The 14,622-nt window shown below is 41.0% G+C and overlaps 1 protein-coding gene across 1 annotated transcript in view; it reads left to right on the top strand.

Annotated features, from left to right (window-relative positions):
* The window catches only part of brsk2a (BR serine/threonine kinase 2a), a 454,159-nt gene that overhangs the window by 224,707 nt on the left and 214,830 nt on the right, over positions 1-14,622 (top strand). The window contains exon 2 of the mRNA XM_039017967.1: positions 3,781-3,875. Within this exon, the coding sequence (XP_038873895.1) occupies positions 3,781-3,875 (95 nt within the window). The remainder of the gene's footprint in view (positions 1-3,780; positions 3,876-14,622) is intronic.

Genomic DNA, 14,622 nt, shown 5'->3' on the forward strand with positions numbered 1-14,622 from the left:
CAGTGGGTTAGCTGCCTTGCTCAGGGGCAGAATGACAGATGTTTTACCTTGTCAGATCCTGCAACCTATTTGGTTACTGGCCCAGTGCTCTAACCACTAGGCCACCTGCCGCCCCATAAGGGCTGGACAGCTATAGGATCGGGTGGAGTGCAAATGTCAAAATGTAGGAAGAGAGGATTGCCATAAATAAATATGCAGCTCCAAAAACGTTGGGGTGATCAGGAACACTATCTGTTCACTTTGCACGCTCACCAATAATGTGGCAAGCAACAGTTACTAGCATAGTCCCACTGGTCTTTTGGTAAGTCAACATTTCTTGAAATGTATAATTTACTTATGAAGTTTGGATTTGGAATTTGTTGGTAAAATGTATTATTACATAATCAAAATGTGTTGTAGACAAAATAATAAAAAGGACTGTCTGGTAGCTTCAATAAATAGACAAAGATTTGTAGATGAACAAGTCATTGCATGTATAGATTTTTTTTACCTTACTTGAAAAAACTCCACTCGATTTGACTTGCTCTTAGAATGCATGACTTGGACTTGACTCGAGACTCAACCCATTGTGACTCGACTTGAGACTTGGACCTTGTGACTTGAGACTTGCATGTGACTTATAGTGACTTGGTCCAACCTCTGGCTCTTACTGACACCTACCCATGAGCCCCTCTGTTTTCATTTACTGTAATCAGCCCACTCACCCACTGAGCACTGACCGACATTGGACATCCATGGACCTTGAAAAGTAGTTGAAATTTGGTCTATCGAAATCTGAACCAATCATAGACATCTGTTTCATAAGTTTGTACAGCACAGTACAGTGCAGTAGAGCACATTACAGTACAGTACGGTAAAGAAAAATATATTATAGGTCAGTATAATACAGTACTGTACAGTAAAGTAGAGTTTAATACAGAACAGTACAGTACATTAGACTACACTAGAGTAGAGTACAGTATAATTTACTGTATTGTACTTTACTGAACTCTATTCTACTCTACTGAACTATACTCTACTGTGCTGTACTGAACTGTACTCTACTCTACTCTAGTGTGCTGTACTCTACTGTGCTGTATTTAAATCTAATTTTATTTGTCACATGCTTTGTAAACAAGAGGTGTAGACTAACAGTGAAATTCTTACTTTTCCATTGCAGAGTTACAGATAAAAAAATTTTTTTTTAAATAGATAGTGAATAGTGAATAGTGAATAACAATAACAAATACAAATACTTTGATGTCCGAACTTAGACATCTATGGTTGGAACAGATTTGGTTCAGACCAGCCACATTTGGTCTTGTTTGGGGCAGAGCACATTCGAATAATAGCCAGTGTGTAGATTAATACTGAAACATGCAAAGGAGGATAGTCAATGTTTCTACCTTTGTATACCTATTCAGGATACATCACCTTGAAGAGAATGTAATTTCTGCATAGTACAGATCAGAGACCATGACGACATTCTTTTCGAACGATTCTGTTACCGGGTGTTAATCCACTTCACTTACTGTAGTTCAATAACAAAAATATATTGTTTCTGCAGACATCTTATAATTTTAATTAGGAGTACATATTTAACAGAGTTGTTTGAAAACATGGCCACATTAAAAACTGAGGGAGATTTGACCGTCATTCTGTTACCAAACGTTACATCTGCACCATTCTTCGAATAAGTGTGTTTTTGTAAAGTTTTCAGTGGAAATTGTTAAAGCCCCCATGCAGTATTTCTTTTTTTAAAACATAACAATTCTGTATGTCGAGTAAATCACTGTGTGTTTATTTCATAAAATAAATAAATATATGTTTTATAATTTATTTCCCTGACCCTCCTTTTGCCATTGAAATGCTCAGTCTAATCATGTGGGCGTGTTGATACAATTTTTTTATCATTTACATACACAGCCCTGATTGGCGAATAGGATCATCTAGACTTTAGAGCCTACCTCTCAAAGTAGGAGGATACATATGCAAATAAAAGGTGACTGGTCAGAATAATGAGATCAGATTTAGATGTCATGATGTGTGTTAAAAACTCCATCCCACCTGAACAGGCTGAAATTCCAGGCATTTTTTTTCTCCAAAAGCTCAAACGAAAAGGGCATTTATCATAATTTTCACAATGTCCGAGCGTTATTTCAACATCATAGTCTGGAAATATAATAAATTTTTAAAAACAGGATAATCACATTTTGACTGCACTGCCCCTTTAAAGGTAATCATTGTGCATAGAGTTGTATGGTGTGTTTAACTTTGCAATCAATGGTTTTGGTTTGGTATACAATTAAAGTGAAAAAATCGGAGTCTCGGCGTCATTCTGTTACGGTGGAATTACCCATGTCTCATAGTGAAAAATTGGAGTCACACTTTATTTGGACTATCAAAGTGTTACTAGAAAAAGTAACTATGGAGATACATGAAAATGTAATTGCTCCCAATATGAGGTTATTCCATTTGACCTTGTATTTTGAAAACAAAAGATGTAATATAGTATGTCTCAAGCACCTTGAGATTTCACACTTTCAATTTTGCTGAATTGTTGTCATTATTATGGTATGGTGGACATTCTGGGATGGGAAATCACTGTCAATGACTATCATCAGAGGCCCAAAGAGGCAACTATCCACTGCCCAAAGTCATCTTGGATAAAACCAAGGGAAATCAACAGTGAAAAGGTGATATGTGTGATATACATGTGTGTGTGTGTGCCTGCGTGCAGTCGTGTGTGCATGTGTGTGCCACCTATGCAGTGTGCATGTGTGTGCCACCTATCTGTATCTGTTTGAGTCGTAAACATGTGTTCTGCTCTGAGTCTGAGACTCTAGTGAACAGTGGGAAATGGATTGGCTCGGCCAGCATGCTATCCACAGACAGAACACACTTTGTGTATTTCCCACATTGATGATGATTATGTGTGTATCTGCTTGTGTGTGAGTGTTTTTTTCTGTGTGTCTGTGTGTTCTGCTGTGTGTATGTGATAGAACAAGGATTTCCTTCTCGGTGTAGTTCACAGTTTACGGTTAGTAAACTGTAAACTCATTCAGCAATTCTTACATTTATTGTGTTGTCTGCTTATCTACCTGAGTGTGTGTATGTGTGTCGTGTGTGTGTTTGCTTATTTACCTGATGACATTTGTTTTAAGATGCTGTATTCTCTGCTTGTATTCTGCCAGGGGAAATATCTCTGTGTCTGGCGGTGAGCGAGGGAATTTGAAATGAAAAGTTTTCTTTTCTCACGCTGATGCGTATCTCGAATGGAATATGATGTTGTCTTTGTGAGGAAGTCCCCGTTGCCTTGCCAGAATAGCTGTTGTTGAACGCTTGAGTGCCTCTGGGTGCTTGACAAAGAAGCCATAGTTAGTGTGCTTGCTTCAGGAAGAACATTATTGTTATCTGACATAGTCAAGCTTACTAACTTAGATAGAAACTTTGTTTAGTGACTACAATGACAGATACTTTTGGACAGCTGAAGTTAGCACAGCATCTTCTATTGAGGACAATTACCTTTTTGTAGTTTTTCTCCATTGCTGTAAATGAAACAACACAGTGTGTTATTTCTGTACATTATTTTTTTGTTTTGCTGTTTAGAGAAGATGAATATTATAAAATATAATAGTAATGAATCTGAAAGGGGTATTTTCTTCCTTTATTAACATGGCAGGATGTCAGTCACTCTCTCTCTCTCGCTCACACGCACGCACGCACGCACGCACACACACAGAAGCCTGTACAGAATGCTGAATGTGTGTGTCTCCTATAACCTGTGTCTTTCTTTTCCAGGCCTGGTCAAGCTGGGGATCCACTGTGTCACATGCCAGAAAGTTGCAATTAAGATTGTCAACCGAGAGAAACTCAGCGAGTCGGTACTAATGAAGGTAAGACTACACCCCTGAATATAATCTTCCCCGTTCAGAAGGCACAACATGTAGGGATTTGGGGAGGTACTATCTGAAATTGTCCAATAAGAAATGCTTGTTTTCATTTTCTTCTGCAAAAGGCTTTGTGTGCCCAAATGAACACGATCCAAATCTACATATCTGTGTGTTGGTACTCTTGAACTCAGGCCTATACAGTATTTGGTCCCAATTGGTTTCTCTCTCTTGACTAGGGTTGCAAAATTGTGGGAACTTTCAATAAATTCCCTGTTTTCTCTGAAATCCCGGGTTGAGAATGGAATAAGCAGGAAATCTGGAATTCTCCAACCCGAGTCTTGCCCTATCATTCTCTTTGGACCTCTCCTAATGTCCCCCAATACCTTTCAAGTTTCCTAGCTTCCTCTATAGCCTGTACACAGGTATGGAGCATAACAAATAGTCATTGGAAAAATAAGATGATTTACTGCCTGCTCACAATTAGAATCTTTCTGGAGGCTTTCCCTATAATTGGCCCCTCTGCTAGTTTCAGGAAGAGGGGGATGGAAAGGGCAGGGAGAGGCGGAATGGAGAGGGTCACGGCCTGACCTGATAAACTATAATTGTCTTTCCTGGGACACATAGAGAGAGAGGAGTGGCTGTAATTGTTTAGAAATTAGGTGTTGAGAGGGGCACGTGAGGGTTTGATTTGTAAATTTAACCCAGTCGATTTGCAAATGGAAATGCCTCCATTTTGGCTCTACGTCTGAAACGGTTGTATTAGAAAACCAGAGAGATAGAAACCAGAATCTTTGATTTTTCTGTTTAATATTTCTTCATCTCTCTCTCTCTCTCTCTCTCTCTCTCTCTCTCTCTCTCTCTCTTTCAAGCGTTTCCCTTAGATTTTGTTTTATAGGGAAGATATAAAGGCCCCTGAAGATACTACCAGGGCTGGTCACAATAACATTGGCTATATAGCAGTAGAGTAGACATGGCTGACATAATATGGTCATGGTCAAGCAGACGACACACACACACACACACACACACACACACACACACACACACACACACACACACACACACACACACACACACACACACACACACACACACACACACACACACACACACACACACACACACACCACACACACACACACACACACACACACACACAGTCGCTCTCTCTCACTCTCTCTCCTCTCTCTCTCTCACACACACACACACACACACAAACACACACACACACAGTCGCTCTCTCTCACTCTCTCTCCTCTCTCTCTCTCACACACACACACACACACACAAACAAACACATACTCTTTCTCTTCTCAATTCAATTCCACGGGCTTTATTGGCATGATAAACGCATGTTTACATTGTCAAAGCAAGTGAAATAGATAATAAACAAAAGTGAAATAAACAATGCAAAATGAACAGTTAACATTATTCTCAGAAGTTTCAATGCAATAGACACATGTCAAATGTCATATTATGGCTATGTACAGTGTTATAATGATGTGAAAATAGTTAAAGTACAAAATGGAAAATAAATATACATAAATATGGGTTGTATTTACAATAGTGATTGTGACAAATCTTGCTGCTGTGATGGCACACATAGATATGGGAGTTTATCAAAATGTTATTTGTTTTGGAATTCTTTGTGGGTCTGTGTAATATGAGAGAAATACTGTATGTGTTTCTAATATGGTCATACATTTGGCAGGAAGTTAGGATACGCAGCTCAGTTTCCACCTCATTTTGTGGGCAGTGCACATAGCCTGTTTTCTCTTGAGAGCCAGGTCTGCCTACGGTGGCCTCTCTCAATAGCAAGGCCATGCTCACTGTGTTCTGCCACTGTGTACTCTCTGTCAAGGGCTAAATAGCATTCCAGTTTGCTCTGTTTTTTGGTAAACTCTTTCCAATATGTCAAGTATCTATCTTTTTGTTTTCTCATGATTTGGTTGAGTCTAATTGTGTTGCTGTTGCTGTCCTGGGGCTCTGTGGGGTCTGTTTGTGTTTGTAAACAGAGCCCCATGAGCAGTTTGCTTCGGGGACTCTTCTCTAGGTTAATCTCTCTGTAGGTGATGGCTTTGTTATGAAAGGTTTGGGAATTGCTTCCTTGGAAGTGGTTGTCGAATTTAAAAGCTATTTTCTGGATTATGATAATTATTGGGTAACAGACAAATTCTGCTCTGCGTGCATTATTTGGTGTTTTACGTTGTACACAGAGGATGCTTTTCTGCATGCAGTCTCAATTTGGTGTTTGTCCCATTTTGTTAATTATTGGTTGGCGAGCAGACCACAGACCTCACAACAATACAGGGCAATGGGTTCTATAACTGATTCAAGCATTTTTTGCCAGATCCTAATTGGGATGTCAAATGTTATGTTTCTTTTGATGGTGTAGAAGGCCCTTCTTGCCTTGTCTCAGATCGCTCACAGCTTTGTGGGAGTTCACTGTGGTGCTGATGATTAGGCCGAGGTAGGTATAGTTTTTTTGTGGGCTCTAGGGCAATGGTGTCTAGATGGAATTTTTATTTGTGGTCCTGGCAACTGGACCTTTTTTGGAACACCATTTTTTTTGTCTTACTGAGATTTTTTGTCAGGTCTCAGGTCTGGCAGAAGCTGTGCAGAAGATATAGGTGCTGCTGTAGGCCCTCCTTGGTTGGGTACAGAAGCACCAGCAGCAAACAGTAGACATTTGACATTTGACAAACAGTAGACACTTGATATGTTGAAAAGGGTGGGGCTCACGCTGCATCCCTGTCTCACCCCAAGACCCTGTGGAAATAAATGGGTGTGTCTTTTTGTTTGTGTACATGGATTTTATAATATCGTATGTTTTTCTCCCAACACTGCTCTCCATCCATTTCTATAGCGGACCCTCATGCAAAATTTGTGTCAAAAGCATGAGAAGACTTTTCTTTGTTTTGCTATGTTTATTTGTCAATTAGGGGGTGCAGGGTGAATACGTGGTCTGTTGTACGGTAATCTGGTAAAAAGCAAATTCCTCAGTACATTGTTTTCACTGAGGAATGATATTAAAGAGTTTAAGTATAGCCAATTGGAATTTGTGGTCTGTATTTTTTGTAATTTGATTTAGGATACCATAAACACCACAGGCCTTTTTGTCCTTTAGTTCATTCAATGTAATTGTAGTCCCTGGTAGTCTTTAATATTTGATTATAAGATTTGTAATTGACCATATATATGTTTTTGCTGATTGTTCTTTGTTATAGAGCCTAGAGTTTTGGATAGATAACTCTTTGTGTTGTTGTTTGTTTAGTGTGTTCCAATTTTCCCAGAAGTAGTTAGATTCTATGGATTCTTACATTGAGCTGATTTCTGACCATCTCTCTCTCTGTCTGTCTCTGTCACATCAGCTCCTACTGAACTTTGAGTCTGCCAGTCCCTCTCGCCAGCTCCAAATGTCACCTTTTAATATTCTAATGTACTCCTGTCCCTGCGGTGCGATTAGAACAGAATGTGACACTCCTGACCAGGTGTGTGTTACAACCTCCAGCTCCTCTAGCCCCCGTCACACACCTTCCACCCATCCCCAGGGTCCTGCCTATGACTTCATATGACTCTATGATTGGTCTTAGGCGTCTGGAGGTTTTCCTGACATAAGGAAATTAAGACTTAAGGGGAAAATGAAAGACAAAGGGGAAGAAAGGAAGACATTTCACTGTCAAGGCTGTAAATTATTGAAAAGGTAGACATTTCACTCTAAGTGCTGTAAAGGATTCTCCTTACACGGGGAACCATTTCTGTAGGGTATTCACGACACATCACAACAATACTTTTCTGTGGAACGAGTGCATTGCTGAAACTAAAATGACAGTCACTGTTTTACCCCATGGATAGTTTCATTCGTGTTTCCCTGTTTTTAATATAAAAAAATTAAAAAAGTATTTTGGGGTTATTCAGACAGGATAGGAGAGGAGAGACAGATGAGGGAAGAAAGACAGATGAGAAATTGTCAACCTAGACCGGGAAGTGAATCCTGGTCTCTGGCACGGGGATAACATGTGGACTAGAGTCAGGAAGGGAAACTTCCTACTGCATCTCTGTACTGTATATAGATGGAGAGGAGAATGAACGGCCTATTGTAATTGCTTCTGTGTATGACTTGGTGTAAGTGAGAGTGGGAGAGTCTCTTAGTCATGTTGAAAGACTGAGTAATTAAAGTATTGACTCACCACATGAATTGGAGAATGGATAGTTTGTTTGACTGACAGACTGTGTGTGTGTGTTTGTGTGTTCGAACAGCAGGCCTTTATTGTGAGAGTGAGAAGGCTCGTTCTCCAGTGATCTCCCTCTGAGTTTGGACTCCGATCACTTGTCTACCCTTTATGGTAGATACGTATGTCATCTGTTCTGACTAATTCAAATATTGAAGTTGCAAAGACATGCACTAGTAATTGACTAGCTAAATACTGCAATCAAATGAACTTTTTCTGGCTGCAAGCCCGACGTCGGTACACTTATGACAACAGCCAGCTCAAGTGCAGGGCGCGAAATTCAAAATATATATATTTTTTATATTTAACTTTCACACATTAACAAGTCCAATACAGCATTTGAAAGATAAACATCTTGTGAATCCAGCCAACATGTCCGATTTTTTAAATGTTTTACAGCGAAAACACCACGTATATTTGTGTTAGCTCACCACCAAATACAAAAAAGGACAGGCATTTTTCACAGCACAGGTAGCATGCACAAAGCCAACCTAACTAACCAAGAACCAACCAAACTAACCAAGAAACAACTTCATCAGATGACAGTCTTATAACATGTTATACAATAAATCTATGTTTTGTTCGAAAAATGTGCATATTTGAGCTATAAATCAGTTTTACATTGCAGCTACCATCACAGCTACCGTCAGAAATAGCACCGAAGCAGCCAGAGTAATTACAGACACCAACGTCAAATACCTAAATACTCATCATAAAACATTTCTGAAAAATATATGGTGTACAGCAAATGAAAGACAGGCATCTTGTGATTCCAGCCAATATTTCTGATTTATTAAGTGTTTTACAGCGAAAACACAATATAGCATTATATTAGCTTACCACAATAGCCAGAAACACAAGCCATTTACCAGCAGCGAAAGTTAGCGATTGTAACAAACCAGCAAAAGATATATCATTTTTGACTAACCTTGATAAGCTTCATCAGATGACAGTCCTATAACATCAGGTTATACATACACTTATGTTTTGTTCGAAAATGTGCATATTTAGAGCTGAAATCAGTGGTTACACATTGTGCTAACGTAGCATCTTTTTCCCAGAACGTCCGGATATTTTTCTGACTCTCACATATTCTGACCAAATAACTATTCATAAACATTACTAAAAAATACATGTTGTATAGGAAATGATAGATACACTAGTTCTTAATGCAATCGCAGTGTTAGAATTCTAAAAATAACTTCATTACGACATAAGGCTTACGTTATGGCGAGCGAGTGCCCAAAACCTGGGCGCAAAACTAATAGTACACAGTTCGACAGATATATGAAATAGCATCATAAAATGGGTCCTACTTTTGATGAGCTTCCATCAGAATGTTGTACAAGAGGTCCTTTGTCAAGAACAATCGTTGTTTGGATTTAGAACGTCCTTTTTGCCTCTTGAATTAGCAAGCGCACTAGCCAAGTGGCGCGAAGCTCTCCTTCCTGAACAAAGGCACACAACGCAACACGCCTAACGTCCCGAATAAATTTCAATAATCTAATAAAACTATATTGAAAAAGCATACTTTACGATGATATTGTCACATGTATCAAATAAAATCAAAGCCGGAGATAGTAGTCGCCTATAACGACAGCTTTTCAGAAGGCAATTCCAGGTCCATCCTCGCGCTTTCCAGAAAACAGGAAATGGGTGACACGTCATTCCAAGAGGATTTATTCCACCTCAGACCAAGATAAACACTCAATTTCTTCTCTCACTGCCTCTTGACATCTAGGGGAAGGTGTATGACGTGCATGTATACTAATACGTATCATGCCCATTTATAGGCAGGACCTAGAACAGAGCATCGTTTTCAGACTTTCCACTTCCTGGTCAGGAAGTTTGTGCCAAATGAGTTCTGTTTTACTCACAGACAAAATTCAAACGGTTTTAGAAACTAGAGAGTGTTTTCTATCCAATAGTAATAATAATATGCATATTGTACGAGCAAGAATTGAGTACGAGGCCGTTTGAAAGGGGCACCTTTTATCAGAGCTACTCAATACTGCCCCTGCAGCCAGAAGAAGTTAAAGCAATTAAGTAACAAAAATTATTCCAATTGTTAGCCCCCTAGAGTCGATAGGCGCACCAGTGAGTCAATCTAATTTACATGAAGAAAAAAAATTCCCATCACAATGTGTCAATTTAAGATAGAGATATCTTGTTTTTTGCATTGGATTTCTCTCAATCCACCGCATCCGCCAGTGTTGCACTTCCACATCTGTGGTGAAAGGTGGCAGAGCTAGAGCGGTGTTTGTCAGACCATGAGGCATCCCGAAAATCTGTCTTCTCACGTAAACGTCTGTAGCGTCCGAATGTTTTGACCTACAAACTTTTATGACCACTCTATGGAAAGGGAGACTTCGGTACCTGCGTTGTGCCAACTTCTGTTTGGTAGCGTTCGAACCGCTTGGGCTAAAAACGAACGGGACCCCACTATGGAAAGGGGAGATTCTCATGAACACGATGGTCCATTTTGCTATACATCCCCCACAAGTGTCACGGAACTTGTCTGAATTGAACCAATGCCGGTTGAAAAAAATGATTGGAAGTATGAAGGTGGTTTTGTGCCTACCCCAAAAAAGGGGTTAAATATGTATACAAAAATATATATATTTATATAAAAAATATAGAACACCTAGAACACCTCATTCAATTGGTTCTCTTTATTTTTACAATTTTCTACATTGTAACAAAAAAGTGTTAAAAAAATCAAAATATTTTTAATTTTTGAGATTATTCAAATAGCCACCATTTGCAGACTCTTGGCATTCTCTCAACCAGCTTCACCTGGAATGCTTTTACAACAGTCTTGAAGGAGTTCCCACATATGCTGAGCACTTGTTGGCTGCTTCTCCTTCACTCTGCAGTCCAACTCATCCCAAACCATCTCAATTGGGTTGCGGTCGGGGGACTGTCGGAGGCCAGGTGATCTGATGCAGCACTCCATCACTCTCCTTCTTGGTAAAATAGCCCTTACACAGCCTGGAGGTGTTTTGGTACATTGTCCTGTTGAAAAACAAATGATAGTCCCACTAAGCCCAAACCAGATGGGATGGCGTATCACTGCAGAATGCTGTGGTAGCCATGCTGGTTAAGTGTGCCTTGATTTCTAAAAAAATCACAGACAGTTTCACTAGCAAAGCACCCCCACACCATAACACCTCCTCCTCCGTGCTTCAAGGTGGGAAATACACATGCTGAGATCATCCGTTCACCCACACCGCATCTCACAAAGACACCAAAAATCTCCAATTTGGACTCCAGACCAAAGACAAATTTCCACCGGTCTAATGTCCATTGCTCGTGTTTCTTGGCCCGAGCAGTTCTCTTCTTATTATTGGTGTCCTTTAGTAGTGGTGTCTTTGCAGCAATTCAACCATGAAGGCCTGATTCACACAGTCTCCTCTGAACAGTTGATGTTGAGATGTGTCTGTTACTTGAACTCTATGAAGCATTTATTTGGGCTGCAATTTCTGAGGCTGGTAACTCTAATGAACTTATTTTTACATTTACATTTTAGTCATTTAGCAGACGCTCTTATCCAGAGCGACTTACAGTAGAGTGCATACATTTTTTTTTATTACATTTTACATACTGAGACAAGGATATCCCTACCGGCCAAACCCTCCCTAACCCGGACGACGCTATGCCAATTGTGCGTCGCCCCACGGACCTCCCGGTTGCGGCCGGCTGCGACAGAGCCTGGGCGCGAACCCAGAGACTCTGGTGGCGCAGCTAGCACTGCGATGCAGTGCCCTAGACCACTGCGCCACCCGGGAGGTTTATCCTCTGCAGAAGAACTAACTCTGGGTCTTCCATTCCTGTGGCGGTCCTCATGAGAGCCAGTTTCATCATAGCGCTTGATGGCTTGTGCGACTGCACGTGAAGAAACTTTCAAAGTTCTTGAAATGTTCCGTATTGACTGACCTTCATGTCTTAAAGTAATGATGGACTGTCGTTTCTCTTTGCTTTTTTGAGCTGTTCTTGACATACTATGGACTTGGTCTTTTACCAAATAGGGCTATCTTCTGTAGACCACCTCCCCCCACCCTACCTTGTCACAACACTGGCTCAAACGCATTAAGGAAAGAAATTCCACAAATTGTTAATTGAAATGCATTCCAGGTGACTACCTCATGAAGCTGGTTGAGAGGATGCCAAGTGTGTGCAAAGCTGTCATCAAGGCAAAGGGAAGTTTGAAGTATCTCAAATATGAAATATATTTTGATTTGTTTAACTCTTTTTGGTTACTACATGATTGTTATTTCATAGTTTTGATATCTTCACTATTATTATACAATTTAGAAAACAGTAAAACAAAACAAAAAAACTTAAATGAGTAGGTGTTCTAAAACTTTTGACCGGTAGTGTATATATTTTCTGAGTTTTCTATATCTCCTAGATATAGGACAGACACTTCAAACTATCTTAAAACAATTCCATATAACAATTCCCCCCCTCCCCCAACATCTTAGACTGTCTCTCTTTCTCACTGTCTCTTTTTGTTGAGTGTTTTGGTCTGTTTGTTTTTGTGGAGCAGGAAATTTGAATGGGCGATTACTAATGTCAGTCATATTATTGCAGAATGAGAGAGGGAGAGGAGAAAGAATGAAAATAGGCAGAGAGTGAAAGGGAGAGAGGGAGAGAGGGAGGGTAGAGAGAGAGACAGAACAGGAGAGGTAGAGAGAGAGAGGTAAAGAGACGGAAAGAGACGGAGAGAGAGAGAGAGACGGAGAAAGAGATAGAGAGAGACGGAGAAAGAGAGAGACGGAGAGACGGAGAAAGAGAGAGAGAGACGGAGAGACGGAGAAAGAGAGAGTGGGAGAGACGGAGAGACGGAGAAAGAGGGAGAGACGGAGAAAGAGAGAGACGGAGAGACGGAAAGAGAGAGAGAGAGAGACGGAGAGACGGAAAGAGAGCGAGAGAGAGACGGAGAGACGGAAAGAGAGAGAGAGAGAGACGGAGAGACGGAAAGAGCGAGAGAGAGAGATGGAGAGACGGAAAGAGCGAGAGAGAGAGACGGAGAGACGGAAAGAGCGAGAGAGAGAGGCGGAGAGACGGAAAGAGAGAGAGAGAGAGGCGGAGAGACGGAAAGAGAGAGAGAGAGAGACGGAAAGAGAGAGAGAGAGAGACGGAGAGACGGAAAGAGAGAGAGAGAGAGACAGAGAGACGGAAAGAGAGAGAGAGAGAGACGGAGAGACGGAAAGAGAGAGAGAGACGTAGAGACAGAAAGCGAGAGAGAGAGAGAGACGGAGAGACAGAAAGAGAGAGAGAGAGACGGAGAGACAGAAAGAGAGAGAGAGAGAGAGACGGAGAGACAGAAAGAGAGAGAGAGAGAGAGAGACGGAGAGACAGAAAGAGAGAGAGAGAGAGAGAGACGGAGAGACAGAAAGAGAGAGAGAGAGAGAGAGACAGAGAGACAGAAAAAGAGAGAGAGAGAGACGGAGAGACAGAAAGAGAAAGAGAGAGAGAGAGACGGAGAGACAGAAAGAGAGCGAGTGGGAGAGGCAATCTGCAGAGACTGATATAATTGCCCCCTGAAGCAAATAATTGAAGGAGCTGAAGAGCTGCCTATGCGAGGTTGGAACAAGAAGCATGCCCTCACACACCATAACACACAAGTGCACATGCACCCACAGACACATGCCAGCGTGTACCCGCTCACACACATATGAGCATGTGTGTACTGAAGATCATTAAGTTATGAGGGGTGGATGTGCTTGTATCTACACCTGGAATTGTGTGTGCATGTGTATGTTTGGCACCTTGAAAGTGGTATGTGTTACAGATGTTGTGTGTGGAGATGGAGCAGATATCTGTATGTATGTGTGCGTGTGTGTGTGTGTGTGTCCATGTGTGCGTCCGTTTGTGTGTGTGTTCGAGAGAATGAGAGAGAGAGATATAAGACAGAAGAAACAGATAGTAAAAAGTGAAGGATGCATTGCAAAGCTTGAGTATAAAAGCAGAGAGAATAGACATTGTATTGTGGGGGAGAGAGAGCACAATGCCATGGCTTTAGATGAATCACAGAGGGGTAATCTAGTTATCCAGACCACACAATGACAGACCAATATCTTTCCTCTTCTCCATCCCTCCCTTCCTCTTCTCCTAAATATTATAGATTGGCTATTCTCTCCCTCCATCACTGGGGAAGGGGGATACAAAAGAGGGCCAGGTGTTTGTGTGTGTCTGTTTATCTGCATATGTGCGTGTGTGTGTGTGTGTATATGTCTGCAACTGTGTGTGTGTGTCTGTTAATCCTTATGTGTCTGCTTCTGCATGTGTGTGTGTGTGTGTGTGTGTGTGTGTGGGAGTGTGAGACACACAGTGATATAAATGGGTCTCATATGTTTCCAGTCTGAGCGTTGATCCATGGAGCTTTGTACGGAGCTCAGAAAAGAAGCCAGGGCTTAGGACACAGTTTGATCCTAACAGAGAACACAGGACTCTCCCTCTGTCTCCCGTCCTCTCTCGCTCTCGTAGTTTATTTTACTCCACACGTCACCTTC

Source organism: Salvelinus namaycush, chromosome 21, assembly GCF_016432855.1.
Source record: "Salvelinus namaycush isolate Seneca chromosome 21, SaNama_1.0, whole genome shotgun sequence".
Lineage (NCBI taxonomy): Eukaryota > Metazoa > Chordata > Actinopteri > Salmoniformes > Salmonidae > Salvelinus > Salvelinus namaycush.